Source organism: Corythoichthys intestinalis, chromosome 4, assembly GCF_030265065.1.
Source record: "Corythoichthys intestinalis isolate RoL2023-P3 chromosome 4, ASM3026506v1, whole genome shotgun sequence".
Taxonomy (NCBI): Eukaryota; Metazoa; Chordata; class Actinopteri; order Syngnathiformes; family Syngnathidae; genus Corythoichthys; species Corythoichthys intestinalis.
The window spans coordinates 36,186,851-36,204,333 of record NC_080398.1 but is presented as its reverse complement, the minus strand read 5'-3'; the positions used below and the strand labels follow the sequence as shown (position 1 = coordinate 36,204,333).

General features: G+C 39.9%; 1 protein-coding gene across 2 annotated transcripts in view; it reads right to left on the bottom strand.

Moving 5' to 3' along the window:
* Positions 1-7,125: 7,125 nt before the first annotated feature.
* Positions 7,126-17,483, bottom strand: part of map7d1a (MAP7 domain containing 1a) — a 97,516-nt gene continuing 87,158 nt past the window's right edge. Inside the window, exons 17-19 of one of the 2 annotated variants that reach the window (XM_057833610.1) lie at positions 14,687-14,741; positions 11,490-11,668; positions 7,126-8,000 (exon numbers count right to left, since the gene is read on the bottom strand). In XM_057833610.1, coding sequence (XP_057689593.1) covers positions 7,990-8,000; positions 11,490-11,668; positions 14,687-14,741 — 245 coding nt within the window. In that variant the 3' untranslated portion in view covers positions 7,126-7,989. The remainder of the gene's footprint in view (positions 8,001-11,489; positions 11,669-14,686; positions 14,742-17,483) is intronic. The other variant, XM_057833611.1, reaches the window with a different exon arrangement.

The window sequence follows — 17,483 nt, the reverse complement described above, 5'->3', positions numbered from 1 at the left end:
GATAAATGGCAGCGTAATATGAGTAGAGGGAATTTAGGCAGTCTCTCGAGCATTTTTGTAATTGGCTTAAACCTTATAATACCTCTCTCAACGTTTAGAAATATCAAGGGTAAGCAATGTGGGGAAGAAAGGTAGTAGTTGATCTTTTTCTTAACACCCTATGTTATTTCCCAATGCAGAGAAGCTATATCAGTTGGTGCCAATAAGCACAGTCATGGTTGCACTTTCCATCATGCATTTGGGTAGAAGTTAAATGGCAGTATAATTTACTGAAAGCTCAACAAATACAGTAGATGGCAATATTTAGTCACAATATACAAAGTCACATTTATCCTTTAAGAATTACAAGTCTTTCTATCCGTGGATCCCTCTCACAGAAAGAATGTTAATAATGTAAATGCCATCTTGAGGATTTATTGTCATAATAAACAAATACAGTACTTATGTACTGTATGTTGAATGTATTTATTCGGCCGAGTTTTATTCATTTTTTTCTTAATGCATTGCCCAAATGTATATGATCGGGAAAAATTATCGGGAATGATTGGAATTGAATCGGGAGAAAAAAAAAAACAATCGGATCGGGAAATATCGGGATCGGCAGATACTCAAACTAAAACGATTGGGATAGGATCGAGAGCAAAAAAAAAACATGATCGGAACAACCCTATTAAGACCCACTAGTTTAAGACCTGACAGCAATACTTGCACATGAGGCAAATGATCTCTGGCTCCATCTTGTGCGTGGAATTCGTAAGAATGCTCCTACCTGACGGAAAACTACCAAAAACACTAATGTGTACAATGTCTAAAGATAGACCTGCACATCTGTGTTTAGCAAATCGGTCTTTCAAGACCAGGTTTTGATGGACAGAAAAAGAGCAGGATGGCTGGATTTGGGAGTTAAAGGTAACAACTCATTCATATCTAGTCAGCAGGGTTTATTCCATTCTCTTTAACACTGTCAAAGAATGACCTGTTTGTTGGTGAAGCTCGTCCTCTACTTGACAGGAAGAGAAACTCCTTTGCTCTGTGGAAGCTTGACATGACAAAACACAGCACGCTTTGTCAAGGTACATCTGAGCAGTGAAATGGTCTTTCAACCTGATTACTCACGTCTGTCCTTCCCACGAATACTCCTAATGTGGATTAAAGTATTTGCCCTGGCACGTCCATCTCAATAAAATCCAGGTTTGGTAGTAGCATTAGAGCCTGACCATTGTTTTTTTAATACCACACAACAAAAGGAACATTAAATATATGATGACTAATCCAAATAAATCTGCTTCCACGTCCCCCGCGCACGCTTTTATTCACCGCAGTCAATCTCAGACTCCTGAAAAACGCATCGGGTTGCACGGATCCCTCTCGGGTGTCATCAACCAAGCACTCAAGTTGTGACAATGGCCCCGGCAGCTGCCCGTTCGGAGCCAACTGCGACCACCTGTGACGAGTTTGACGTCCGGCCTTAAGACGGCTCCTCTTTTAAAAGCAAGGAGCGTCCTTTGGTTGATGTCCTGTCATCTGAGAAGATGCACGCATGGGTCAAGCTAGGGCTAAGTAGGAGTGGGAAACTCTGGGTACCTCATGATACGATTTGCGATTCAAATCTCATGATAAAGACGATCAGATGATATGGCGAACAGAAAAACAAGCTTTTTTCATCCTTCTGCTGTGAATAGGAATAAATTTATCACTAGTTGACATTCAATCCATTTGAAGTGGGAGGGTGGCAGCGAATGAACGAATCGCAGCCAGTAACAGGCAATGAGCTTATTTTGGGGCATTTCACGTCATTTTCTGTTTATTTTTGGTCACTTCCTTTTGGGAGGGTTTACGCGTCACTTCCTGTTGATTTTGGGGCATTTACGCGTCAAATTCTGTTAATTTTGGGACATTTACGGGCCGCTTCCTGTTGATTTTAGGGTGTTTACGAGTCACCTCTTGTTGATTTTTGAGATACTGATAAAGAAGTGACTCAAGAATAGGGCTGGGCATCGTTTGAATTTGAAAGTTTCCGGTTCCAAACGATTGTTTTTTTAAACCTGTCCTGTTCAGCTGTTTGACACAGAGAAAGGAAGTCGAAGTGTCCGGTTGGTCTGGACAGTTTTAATGTTTCACATTGAGAGTATGACTTACTCCCATTGTGATCATTCAACATATCTCGTTTATTATGACAAAGCAGTGAACAGGTAGCGGTTATGGGGGAACAGAAGAAAGAAACACAAGAAAAGAAAGAAAAAAAAAAACACAAATAATAACAAAAAATACATTGAACGCCTACACGAACTATTAATATGTTGGTGCTATTGTCAGCTAGATGTATTTCTGGTTGACACCATGTGGGGGGCCTGTTGACCAGGGAAAGAAGGGGAAGGGGGTGGGGAAGTCTATAAGCTAAGTGATTGGGAGGGGTAGAGTGTACACAAATCAGCTCTGTGATCTAGAACCCAGTAATCGTGTGAATCCCTTGTGAGTGTAAGCCCGTTGGCAACCGACCCTACGCAGCCCAACCGCCAGTCCCGGCACCGGGACCCCTCATCCAAGCGCACCCAATCACACCCAGCGGCACGTGAGCCCCACCAAACGATTCTTGACTCCGGTTCTTTTAATAGGCAGGGTCAAAAAATTGCATAGTTTATATTAATTTCTTCTCGATTTTCTTTGAAATTATATGAATTTCCAATTAACTATGAATTTCTCACAGGGCTATTTTTAACTGGTATATAAATATCAGTCTTTGAACTTGAATATGTCGTTTCTTGCCATAGGGGTGTAATTTCACAAAGATGTTTATTTTTCAAAAGCTCTCGTAGAAAATATTTACCCATATTTTTTTGCCTATGTTTTAGAGTGTCTTATGCTGCAGGAATTTTTACATGTTATTGAGCTCCCACTAATGGGCTAACCTGATGCAGAGTATCAAACAAATAGACAAACAAAAAACAACTTGTAAAACCCAGTCCAGATTAGCAGCGGGTACTGTATAAATACAGAAACTATAATAGCTATGCAAAATGCACATAAAACTTACTCAGACTTTGGTCACTCTTTTCTTATTATTGTCATTTTTATTCTTACTATTATTATATTAACTATACTTTTGATTGAAAATTTTACAAATTTTATTGAAACAAAAACATGAAGAGAGGTTTTAATTAGGGCTGTCAAACGATTAAAATTTTTAATCGAGTTAATTACAGCTTAAAAATTAATCGTAATTAATCGCAATTCAAACCATCTATAAAATATGCCATATTTTTCTCTAAATTATATATATATTCTGTAAAATAAATTGTTGGAATGGAAAGATAAGACACAAGATGGATATATACATTCAACATACGGTACATAAGGACTGTAGTGGGCATTTCACTCTACTGTCATTTAAATCTGTATATGCTGTCCTCAGTCCGAAGCGTCTACTTTTTCCAAAGCTAGACAGCTAGTGAACGACGCCATAATAATCAGACTTCTTCCTTTTTCATCTAATTTATTAATAAAATGGCCTCAAACCATTGTCCTCTTTAGACCGTCGTAAAACTACAAAAAGAAAGTACACAAGCATTGCAATAGCAACAACGTTAGCTTAGCACGCTATACAGGTTCACTAAACATAAACAAAAAGCGTCTCATACAAAAAATATAACATTTCGCTTACTAACATAATATTTACATTCTTTACAACAACCATACTTACGGACAAATCTTGTCCAAGGATCATAGAAGCACAACATTACAACATAGGCGTCAGCCCGAGACGTCGTGCAGCCATATTGAACTGGCAAGACAACAATAAACCATGTCGCAAAGCGACCACAAGAGTTCACTGTTAGACAGCACAAAAAGCCTTGCTGTAAAAAACTTACCAAAAGGCAGAATACTGTCTGAGCGGGACATGTGCGTTAATTGCGTCAAATATTTTAACGTGATTAGTTAAAAAAAATTAATTACCGCGCGTTAACGCGATAATTTTGACAGCCCTAGTTTTAACATAAAATTACTATAATTTGTAACTATAACATTTATCTTTTAAGAACTACAAGTCTTTCTATCCGTGGCTCACTTTAACAGAAAGAATGTTAATAATGCAATTTGTGGATTTATTGTTATAATAAACAAATACAGTACTTACTGTATGTACAGTATGTTGTATGTATATATTCGTCGTGTCTTATCTTTCCATTCCAACAATAATTTACAGAAAAATTTGGCATCTTTTAAAGATGGTTTGAATTGCGATTAATTGCGATTAAATACGATTAATTAATTTTTATGCTGTGATTAACTCGATTAAAAATTTTAATCGTTTGACAGCCCTAGTTAAAACTAAGGTGAATGCGCGGAGTTTGGTCTTCTGGCTGGATTGTTGGGATCTCCACGGCCCGGGTCATTGGAGCTGCGCCAGCGCGGGTCCGATGGTTCGGCTGGCGCGATTCTGGCGGTCTGGCTAGAAGGTCAGATTCCTTCACCATCGATGCCCAAACTCTACTCAAGAATGTCACCAAATGAATAGTAAGTTACTCGAAATCAACTGGAAGTAACCTGTAAATGCCCACTGTAAATGCCCATTGGCGTAGTCACCTGCCACTCAAACATGGCCATTATTCTTGCTCCATACTTTTATGCCATTGACGTAGTCCCCTGCCACTCAAACATGCCGGAAGTAACGTTGAAGTTGAATATTTGTGTCAAAATAATTCAATCGAAAAAAAGTGCCTTCAAAACATTTTCCACTTCAAAAAAAAAAAAGTGCGTTCAAAACTTTTTCCACTTTAAAAAAAAAAAGTGACACTTCAATTAAAAAATACATATATTTCAAATAAAAAAATATTTTCAAAAAAAAATTTTTTTTTGGATTAAAGCAACATTTATTGCAATTGAATGATTTAAACACAAATGTCCGTTTTGAATGAAAAATAGTGTTCAAATGCGAATTTCTGCGTCTCAAATATTTTTTCACATTCAAACCTTTTTCTGTCCGATTGAATTTTTAAAAAATTTTTGATTGAAGTGATTTTTCTTTTGAAAATATATATTTTTTTGTTTGAAGCAACTTATTTTTTGATTGAATAATAAAGACACAAATGTCCTAGCCAAAATGTGGTCCAAACGCAAAATTACATGACTTCAATCAAAAATGTTTTTTTTTTTTTTTTTTTTTTTTGATTGAAACAACTTAAATCCCCCAAAAAAATTTCAATCAAAAGAAATAGTTTTCAAATATATTTTTCTGAGTTTCAAATGTATTTTTGCATTCAAACACATTTTTTTTGATTGACGTGACTTTTTATGCGATTGAAAATATATATTTTAATTGAAGCAACTTTTTTTTTGATTGAATAATAAAGAGACAAATCTACCTCCATAAGTGACACCGTTTTAAAACGATCTGCCGATTCTTGGTGGGAGTATATCGATAACCTTTTAGGCTACAAAGTATCGCGATATATTACCTTTTCAATATGTCACACCGGTAGGGCTAAGTGGGGGCGAGGGGGTCAAGGCAGGAACATTGAGTGGAAATTGAACATCAATTGTTATACTCATTCCATTTTTTTTTTTTTACCGGCTTTACGTCCAGCGAGCATTTGCCGCCCACTACCATGAATTCCTCTTTTATTATTGTTCCTGCCTTGGTCTTCCCCAATTGGGAAGCCTCAGCACGACTGAACCCAACTGTGCGCCTCCTCACTGACACTTCCCTAAAAATAGAGCCCTATAATCCACCGTCCCCTCTTTTAAAAGTCCATTAGCCAGATCAGTCGAGCACTCTTCGGAGTCATATAACGCTATGCTAGATGTACTGTATGCAATAATGCTATCTGTAATGCAAGTCAGCTTTGGGAAGGACTCGACATTTTTTCCCTGAACTTGTACTATCTGATTTATTTATGGCTAGTACATTCAGTGTTTAAACATTCAACAGTTGTGTGCAAAAATGTCTTAGGCAGCATTCAATGTGATGCTGTATCATTGCTTTAATGACCATATTTGAGGACTAGAAGCTCTGGAGGCCAAGGACGGACTGTTTCCAAAACACACAATTTTGGCAGGCTACTTCCTGGTTCATGGAGGACGAGTAACAGATGCGTTATATATACCATTACGGTTGCGGATGGGGGTTGAAGCTATAGTGTTTTTCGACGGGGGAAAAATCTTGAGAATATGAAACGCCAAAAACACGCCTCATATATTTTTGTTTTGATTATAGTCCCTACATTTACAAACTCTTTGGTGAAAATGCAGCATTTAAATGACTTGCTTGAAATGCTGTATTCATTCTTTTAAACCTTTCAAGGACAGTGGTAAGCTATTTATTTATTTATTTATTTTTTAACCTGTCCTGTTCAGCTGTTTGACACAGAGAATGGAAGTATGGTGTCAGGTTCGTCCGAACAGTTATAATGTTTCAAATTGGAGTATGACATGCTTGTGATCATTCAACATATCTCGTTTATTAAGACAAAGCAGCGAACAGGAAGGGTTATGGGGGGATAAGGGAAAAGAAACACAAGAAAAGAAAGAATAGAAACACAAACAAAAACAACAAATACATTGAACGCCTATTATTATATTGGTGCTATCATCAGCTAGATGTATTTCCGGTTGACACCATGTGGGGGGTTGACCAGGGAAAGAAGGGGGGATGGAGGGGGGTCTATAAGATAAGTGATTGGAAGGGGTGGAGTGTACACAAATCAGCTCTGTGATCTAAAAACCAGTAATCGTGTGAATCCCTTGTGAGTGTAAGCCCGTTGGCAACCGACCCTACGCTGCCCCATCGCCAATCCCGGTACTGAGGTCCCCTATCCGAGCACGCCCAATCACAGCCCCATCAAACATGCGACAGCCACGCAGACGAGCAGAGACACTAGGCGGGCGCCACCCAGGGCCACGGCCCCCAGCCAGCCCGGGGGGGAGGAGCCAGCACAGCTAATCCCTCCTCCCGCAGCCCAGCAAAGGGGCCATCGTCACCCACCAGGGATCCAGGGTGGTCCCCCGGGCCACCCACGCCCCCATCAACCGACCTTCAGGGATGGGATGGGAAGAGGGGATGCAACCCCACACCCACCCCCACCTGACCCACAGCTGCAGCACCCCCAACCGGCACTGTATGCCACAGGACCCCCAACGGCCCACCAAGACCAGTCCCTCGCCGGAGCAGGCGACAGAAATAGAACCATTTCCTATTTTCTTATATCGCGTCGCTGGTCGGCGTGTGCATTTGTACGTGCACGAACGTCATGTCACTTCGCCACAAGAAGGTTGGCGATTTTCGCTTCGTCGCGCTCGTTCCATAGGAAATGTATTGAACGCGAGCGACGTGTGTTTTGTTCCTTAGAGTAGTAGCGCTCCATGCCATGTCATGCCATGCCAAAGTTAAATGTGCTCATATTGTCAACAAATAAAAAAAAAAAAAGACAAACTGGACATGTTTGTTTTTAATAAGACTTCTGGAACAGTCTTCCCATGGAGTTTACAGTGCACCTCAAAATATATTTAGAGCCTGTACACACACGCGCGCACTCACAAATCAGTCCTACAGCAAATGAGCAAACACTTGAGTCATGCACATTTGGAATTATTCAAACAAAAACATCTTTTAGCTTTTAAATAGGAGAATAAATCTCTCTTTTTCTTCCCGGATTGGCCCTTTATAGATGTATGACTTGTATTTCTTGAAGCTGCACGATAATATTGCCTCAAATCAATCATATGACCAGTCGACATGTTAACGCGACTAAGTTTCTTCCGTCATTTATTTACACACAAAAAAACAAGATTTCCCTACTGTTAAATAAGAGTTAACAATGCGTTTGTGTACTGAAGGTAATGCTGTCTCGGAATGAGGTGCGCACCAGCTTCATGGCCTTTACGTTCGTCCCTGCTTTTGGTAACACCTCCGAAGGTGCCAGGCCTGGATTTTTGTGCGCCGAGGGACTGGCAAGGGGCACGGGCTCGCTCGCCGAACGCGTTGAGGCGTCATCACAGCACTTCTGCAAGGAGAGACAAGAGGCAAGACTTGAATTATGACTTCATTATTTATAAATAGATGTCAGAATAACTCTTAAAATCATGTTTTTTCTTGAAATACAGTGGTATGAAAAACCTTTTGGAATTTCTCACATTTCTGCATACAATCACCATCGAATGTGACCTGATCTTTGTCAAAACCACACAGATGAAAAAACTGTCTGCTTTAACTAAAACCATCCAAACATTTATAGGTTTTCATATTTTAATGATAGTATGCAATGACAGAAGGGGGAAAACCAACTACGTGAACTGTTACGTCCCACGGACGGCCACACAAGTTCACAAGTGGCACAAATTTATTTTCACAGTCAAACTCGTAGTGAACAATATATACAAAATGTGGAAGAAGTGCAGCTTCAGAGTAAGCCCAGGCCAAAACAACAAACAAAAGGAATCTACACTTCTACCCCACCCACTAATTAACCCTGATCGTAAAAAGGAAAGAACAAAAAGACAGCCACCACCCTAGCTTCCTACTCTAAACAATACAGGAGAAAACGGGTTGAACAGAAATGGCGGCTTACCCCTACTGCTTTAGTGCTCTTATTTACAGTGGTGAACAAAAACGATCCAATAATGGCAAAACACAAAAGACCACACCGAAAAAGCGGGAGTGTAATAAAGTAGCGATCAAAGCACACAAGAGTAAATGGCGAGCAAACAGCTGACGGGGAGGACCGCGGCACGAATGCTTTCAAATGCGACCTCAACTGTCTGTTGACAGCGTCTGGTTTTTCAAGCTTGGCGCCCTTTTTCGTGACCAATCAGCGGCGGCGAAGTCGTCGGTCCGTCCGGCGCCGATCATCTTACGTCACGGTGGGAGGGGAAGCAGCCAGCTGGCGGATCAGCTGACTGAATGAGTGTAAAAATAAATAAATAAATAAATAAAACGGCCAGGGCCGTCACATGAACTATCACATTTAATATTTTGTGCCCCCCCTTGGGCAGCAGTAAATTCTACCAGACGGTTCCTGTATCTGCAGATCAGTCTGCCACATTGATCAGAACTACTCTTGGCCCATTTTTCTCTACAAAACTGCTGTAGTTCAGTCAGATTCCTGGGATCTCTGGCATGAATCGCTGTCTTTAGGTCATGCCACAGCATCTCAATGGGGTTCAAGTCTGGACTTTGACTTGGTCACTCCAGAACGTTTATTTTGTTCTTCTGAAACCATTCTGAAGTTGATTTACTTCTGTGTTTTGGATCATTGTCTTGTAGCATCCATCCTCTTTTTAGCTTCAACTGTCTTGAGAGACGGCCTCAGGTTTTCCTGCAAAACATCCTAATAAACTTTTGAGTTAATTTTTCAATTTATTATTGCAAGTTGCCCAGGCCCTGAGGTAGCAAAACAGCCCCAAATCATGATGCTCCCTCCACCATGCTTCACGGTGGGGATGAGGATTTGACGTTGGTGAGCCGTTCCATTTTTCCTCCACACATGACGTTGTGTGTTACTCCCAAACAATTCAACCTTGGTTTCCTCAGTCCACAAAATATTTTGCCAAAACTTCTGTGGAGTGTCTGAGTGCCTTTTTCGGAACATTGGAAATGAGCAACAATGTTTTTTTTTTTTAGACAGCAGTGGTGTCCTCTGTAGAGTCCTCCCATGAACACCATTTTTGGCCATTGTTTTACATATAATCGATGTGTGCACAGAGGTATTGGACTGTGCCAGTGATTTCTGTAAGTCTTTAGCAGACACTCTTGGGTTCTTTTTTTACCTCTTTGGTGGACGGCCACTCCTTGGGAGAGAAGCAACAGTACCAAGCTCTCTCCATTTGTAGACTTTGTAAACTTTTCTGACTGTCGATTAATGAACATCCATACTTTTAGAGATGGTTTTGTATCCTTTCCCAGCTTTTTACAAATCAACAGTCCTTGATCGCAGGTCTTCAGACAGCTCTTTTGACCGAGCCATGATGCACATCAGACAATGCTTCTCATCAAGACACTTTTGACCTGGTGTGTGTTTTATAGTGGGCAGGGCAGCTTTAAACCACTCATCAGTGATTGGGCACACACCTGACTTAAATTTTTTGGTAAAAATTGCTCTTTAAGTCTCCTTAGGCAGAGGGTTCACTTACTTATTTTGTCATTGTTTGCATGCCCATCCTCATTAAAATATGAAAACCTATAAATGTTTGGGTGGTTTTAGTTAAAGCAGACACTTTTTTTTCATCTGTATGATTTTGACAAAGATCAGCTCACATTTGATGGTGATTGTATGCAGAAATGTGAGAAATTCCAAAAGGTTCAGATACTTTTTCATACCACTGTAGCTAACGAGTGACACTGTGGTCGTCACCGCCCAGAGTGCATTGCGTCGTCAACAATAATGGCAACCTACTAGTTAAACTGATTTTCAAATTTTATAAAAACGAAAACATAATGAGGGGTTTGAATATCAAATTATTATAACTCATATTAACATTTATCTTTTAAGAACTACAAGTATTTGTGTCCGTGGTTCCCTTTAAGAAAAACATTGTATCTTAATAATACTTCCCCCCCCCCCCCCCCCCCCCAAAATCAATTTTTAACCTCTCTTTTAATGTTACTACAGTACTACCAAAAACAAAACACTGGAAAAACTTTACATTTAAGCTAAAAATATGGCAAAGTACAAAAGCTGTACCGCATACAAACAGGAAAGATTGTCTCAGGAGTGATTTGTTCGAGTATTCAAGGTAATTATTATATTTTTCGTACCATGCTTGCATTTTGAAAGGGTGTGAAAAAAAATCAATTGGAGAAATTAGCCGCTACTGCATTGGCATTATAGTTCGCAATATTTACGTAAAATAAATGCTAACTGCACGGTATTTTTGCTTTTAACCAACAATAGAGACTGTTTTACGTCCATATACAGTATATAAAGAATTCGGGGATTAAAGCATTTATTCACAAGAATTTTCACCGGAAAAACTCTGTTTCACATAAGGCGGCCACGAGCTACATTTACTAACATAATAGCATTGTACTTCAACATATTTATGTAAAATAAATGCTAACTACGTTTTTTTTTTTTTTTTTTTTGCTTTTAGCCAAGAATCGAGGCTGTTGTACGTCCATGTCTATAAAGAATTCAGGGATTCAAGCATTTGTTCACAAGAATTTTCAACGAAAAAAGCTCTTAGTCTGTTATTCTATTTTGACAGCCTCAACAACAATGCAGGCCCCCTATTTATCAGCCCCGAGTCTATGATCAATATCAACATGACAAATGGGCTTTCAAAAAATATGAAGCCACGGCTGAGCGCGGGGGTTGAAACGGTGCTTAATTGCTCTAGAGTCCAATTTTTAAGCTCTAGCGGAGCCAGTCTCCTCATGACTTTTGCTATCCTAGGAAGTCGGCTCTGGAAGTGAGCCCGCTCAGGGGAAAAAAGCTGTCAGCATCCATCAGTGGAAAGAGCTACTGCCTCTGTTTACTTTTGTCACCTTGACGTACCTGCCACGTGCTGTGTCTTGAGCGGCGCCGACGCTTTCTTGACAAAAGCGTCGTCGCCCCGATAGGTTAGGATGTCGTCGGCGGCCCCATCCGCGGCGTGGATGATAATGTCGGCCGTCAAGCCGTTGCGCTCGCGTCTGCCCGCTTGGACGCCGTTCAGCTGAGTTTGGCCCTCCGGGCTGACAGCAAATGACAAAGATGTTCAACAAACATGTTTTTAGAAGGTTTCATACGGTTTCATACAGAGGTGTGTAGATTAGCCAAAAAAATTCCTCAAGTAAGAGTAGCGTTATTTCAAAACTATATTACTTAAGTAGTGTTGCACCTATACCATTTTTTGGCACTGGCTGTGCAGTATTGGTCGATAACGATCACTCCATTTGGAATTTATATATGGCGGAAAACACAGACAGGACTGAAAAAGCAGTTTCTGCTCTTGCACTCCTCTTTAAAAGAAACTGCTGTATTTTAAGCCAAAACAACTGTTGTGTTCGATTGAACAATATGTTTATATGCTGTCATAGCAGATTCATGGCGCATGAAGCCCCCGAACTATTTTTAATTTGTCGGTTTTACCCTGAAAACCCCCGTTTACAGACGTCGCGCAACCGCTTTTGTTTCAACCCAGCCATAAAACGAAGGTAATTAATTATATGTAGTATTCAAAATGTCAGTTTTAGCTTAGAATCATTAATTGATGTCTAATATTTCGTTATAGAAACAAAATGACTGAAAAAAAATGATTCACTCGCATATTTTAAACTTTAAAACAAATGACGTCACAATGAAAAAAAGGCGTGTGTAAAAAAGTCAAAATTTTTTTGTTGCTGTCGCATTTTCTCCGATATGTTAGATGACAAATAATCGATCCAAACAAAGAAACATTGAAAAAAATCTTTAAAAGGGTATACATATGAGAAAGAAAATCTCGACCACTCCTTCATGTCTGCGATTTCTGCATCGCTACCCTTGTTATATTACCGTATTTCACCCATAAAATCCAGCTGTGGCCATTCACAGCTGTGTCTTGACACTCAGTGATACATGCTACATAGTTTTTGGATCAAAACAAGGTAAGTACGCAATAATATCTTGTTAAAGTCATGGTGTCTGTAATTCTGCTCTCGCGTGTTCTCATCTCTAGATAGGTTTTTGCTGTTTTAAAAAAAATGTTTTTTTAAATAAATGCCCTCCTGTTCAAAAAAAATTCTTCCCCCAGAAAATTGAGATTTTAAGCTTTCCAATGATGTATCACACATGCAAATCGTACAATTTTGAAATTTGGCCAAATTGGGGGTCTCAGAGCTGAACCTCAAGTCACCAGAGTGTTTTCTGCCATATATAGTTATAGTTTATATGAAGAGCTACATACTTGGATGTGAAATTATTGCTATCATGGCTGTCAGCATACCTTTGTGAAAAAGGAAAAAGATTAATACAAAGTGAATCCAGTACAACTTTTTATTGCATATGGGTAACAAATAGAGCTGGGAATCTTTGGGAACATAACGAGTCGATTACGATTCAGAGGCTCCGATTCGATTATAAAACGATTATTGATGCACCCCCATCCTTTTTTTTTTTTTTTAATGTTTCGTACATTAGTTCCAAAATTGTTCAAAAATCCTCACAGGCTAAACCAAACTATTATTTCAGTATCAAATAAGTTAACATATGACAGTAAACAAATATACAAAAATAACAGTAAACAAAATACTCCAGTCCCCATTCTTTATCAGCAGCTTTAAACTACATTCAATTAATTTAATGCTGTGAATCAACTGTTGTTAAAATTGCTCCTGTTGTTCCATAATTTCCCTTCTGTCTACTTTTGTCAAAGTTTTAAAACTATTTCATCATTTAAAGATAGATTCAAGACAAGATTCTGCCGATTTAGGAGTATTTTAGATAAAAAGTTAATTAGGTTCGCTACAACAGAGCCTTCTGGAGAAGTCACTGCTTTAAGGTGGCGGCTGTTTACTAACGCCGATAAGTCTGTCATTTCGCATCTCGGTTCAATAATACATGTTCTAACACTGCCTTTGTCTGTCATTTTGCATCTAGTTCTACATATATATGATATCTACTGTAGCCGTATGTTTGTAGCAACTAGCAACTGGGCGTTGTTTGTAGCGGCTGTCGGCCGCAGTCAGGTATGATTGTTTTTTTATCTAGCGGCATGAGTTGAACATGACATTTACTCTCGGTCCGTTCCTCATTGCGTCCCAAAGACCGCGCTGAGTGTGTTTTACTTCCGTTTTACCTGGTATAATTCAATAATCGGAATTTGGATGTTTGTGAATCGTTCTCGAGTTTTCCACGGCCGAATCGTGAATAATCTAAGAATCAGAAATTTTGCACGCCTCTAGTAACAAATAATAATAATAATAATAATAATTGACCACAGCATCTTGTCTCTCTATCAGCCTCCCTCACTGTGCACCAGCAGCAACATGACTCAACTCCATCTTTATAGCAACGCACAAATTCAGGCAGCACTTGAGTGAATCTCTCTTTCTGACACACACATAACTTCGCCGCTTAGCTGACTTTGCTTACTTCTACGGCACTTTTGAAACAAGTCTCAAATTAGTGCGGCATTTCTTTCAGTAAAAGACAATAAAAAAGTTAAGTAGACGAAGTGAACCGACCAGAATTTCACATGTTTCACCTTCAAATGTTTTATGAGGTTCGAGGTATTAAAACTGGCCGATTTAACTCCACCTCTCGAAACTTTCAGCCTGCAAATCTTGTATGGAGCCATTGTACTCGACGGACTTTCAATGCTGAAATATTCCCAGACCGCCGACATTTTCTTCTCCTGGTTTGTTTATTCCTCCAAATGAAAAAGCTGCCCCTTCATTGGTTAAGAGCGGCTATTGGCCCGTTCTCATTGGTCTGGAGCAGGCCAGTAGCGATAGCTGCTTGGCATGCAAACTGATCACGTGTCATTACACAACACAGAGTGTCAGGAGAAAAAAGGCTGTGTTCAAGTGATACAAGTAAATGGTATCAGCACCCTGTTTGTTGGTATTCACCGATACTGATACCACCATTTTAGTGTAGGATCAGCCCCCCACCGATACTGGTAGCGGTATTGGTGCAACATTACTTATAATTCCAATCTTTCCTGCCATTCCACTGCTTAACAGTGGTTTTCCGCAACTATAACGACAAGCATCGCATTTGGCACACACCTTTGTCTGCTCTGTTCATGTTCCGTCTTCTTGTCATCCATGTTCACCTCGCATTCTGAAACACATACACACATAAACGCTTAGTTTTGCCAGACTTTTGCGTTTTATGTCAGGAGCGGCATGGTGTGTCCCATTCAAAAGACCGCGACGCGGCAGGAGGTCGGCGAAATGCGGCCGCGCTTGTTTTACGAGACGAAACAGCTGCGTCAACGTGAAACGCAGTGTTCCAAGTGTGCTCCTTTTGCTCAGGCGCTCCAAAGTAAATGCGAGGGGAGCCCACGCTTCCTGTGCTTCACGTCCCGAGCGCAGAGGAGAACGCAAAGTGCAGCTGTGCAGGATGTGAGGGATGCGAGAAAAAGAAAACAAAAAGCAAAAAAATAAAAAAGACTGATGTGCGACAGGCGCACAAAGTCCTGTTTGTGAATGATTTGGGTTTCTTGCATTTTTAAGACCTTAAAAACATTTAAGACCAATACATGTCACAACACTTTTTGATGAAGGAAAAAAACTACAAAACAACTTATAAATAAGCTAATTTCTGTAGTGACTTGGAATGAGTTTATCACGAGTAGACGTCCAGTCCATTTAGTGCTGCAACGATTTATCGATTAGAAAAAAAGCTTTAGAATCAAATTTTGCTGCTCCGAGTATTTGTTCAATTAGAGTAGTGTTGTAATGTTTTTTTTTTTTTTTTTAAGTGTTTGCTTTTAGTTTCATTGATTTGGGTGGTGCCTCTAGTGGCAACAGTGAATATGACATGACTCATTTAACATGACTGAATCCAACTGCTCCCCGTTAAGACCAAAATATAAGTTACGGCAGTGGCAAAGTTTGTGGCCCGAGTTGTCCAGGGACAGCGGTTCAATTCCAGGTGCCAACTGTCAAAGTGCCCTTAGGCAAGGCACTGAACCCTAATTTGTCCCTTATGGGTTGGCAGCGCCTTGCATGGCAGCAGCACCATTGGTGTGTGAACGTGTGCTTGAATGGGTAAATGTGTGCTAATGTAAAGTGCTTCGGGCATGGTAACCATGAAGATAAATGCGCTATATAAATACTCTCCATTTACCTTTTTTTTTTTTAAAGCTAATATGTTTTTCATGCATTTGTAATTAATTTAGTTCATAGGTGTATTTAGCCATTTATTTGTGGTAATATGTTTTTGAACGATTTGTTAACACTAGAAAACCCAGCAGAGGCCGACTTGGCCTTTCCCAAGACAAACACTCCTAATATTCCTTAGCAATGGCCGATTTGGCCTCTCCTCCGTGACTCATGTGATAGTTTGTGTCAGTTCAAGTCAAGCTACATTTATTTAATTACATTTATTTATGAAGTTTAACACTTTTTACACATTTTTTAATTCACTTCTCCTATACTCCACACATAACGACAGAATGAATGGACCAAATGTGTACATTGTTTTGAAGAAGGAAAAAAAAGCGAACTGCAATTTAAGTGTAAAGCAGGAATTGTGTCTATAGTTTAGAGGGACTGAATCAGGGGCATGGAGTATGGATTGTGGTCATTGTGTCTGAAGTTAATGTATGACTAGTGGTTGCATTTCCATATGAACGGCTGTTGTCTGTCCGACAACAACTTGCCAATTCAAAAGCGCTTGAGTCATTTTTGCCACCCCTGGGTTTTCCGGGGGAGAGGCCATATCGGCCATTGTTTGGGACTAGTATGAGTACCTGAATTCTCTGGGACTTCTAGTATTAAAGAGAATTATAATACTAAGGGGCTGTGAGATATCAATAGAACCGTTATGTGGCAAGATAACAAATGTTAATAAAGTTAACAAAAAAATAAATCACATTCATGAGCAATTATCGAAAATAGATCGAAAATTACAAACATTTCCGAAAGTATTCCGGAAACAGCCGAATGGGGCTTTGACGTCACAGCTAGGAAACAAAAGGTCGAGGCGGGTGCCATCGTTGTTTATCGACGAGAGAATTGCGTTCGAGTTTTATCAAAAAATCGTTAAAATGGTTCAAACCTGTCATGCTATGTGTACAAATAGCCATTTGTCGCAATCTAGTATCCATGAGTTCCCGAACGCGAGAAAAAGAGCTGGACTATGCAGACAATGAGTAAAGTTCGTCCGTGCAAAGAGGGCTAATTTTGCAGACCCAGCCTCCGGCACGGTTTTGTGTGGTGCGCATTTTACACCTGTAAGCTATTCGAACTATGGACAAATGAAATCAGGCTTTGCTAAGAAATTGCTGCTGAAAGCAGATGCTGTGCCCACCATACACGCGCAGCCACCTAAATGTCCCGAGATATCAAGAAAGAGGACGATGACTGGCACTGATGAGACCACCCCACCACCCCAGGCTAAGCAAAGGAGGGGAGCAGCCGGGCTCAAAATGGCCAGGGTGAGTACTCTTTTATAATATAAAACATATCACGCAATGGATATAGGACTGGACACATGTAGTAATTATCGCTCGTAAAATATATACAATCCCATTGATATTTATGTCTGTTGGCAGAGCGAAAACATATGATAGCACAATAAATGATAATTATTCTATACATTAATTTATTTTGCGGTCACGGTGTATCAGCTTCACAAAAAGAAATACAAAACAAACCATTCAGTGTTTCCCACATGATCTGTTGCCGGTATTTCATCAGTGTGATTGCTCCCCTCAGTGATCGTTTCATTAGGCTGCATTGGCTTTCGTTTGGGTTCAAACTGATAACCCAAAACACCAAAGAAAAGTTCACAACTCTCCTCGTCACCATTAGAAGAACGTTTGTTACGTCGGATTCGTCGCTGCAACTAGAAACA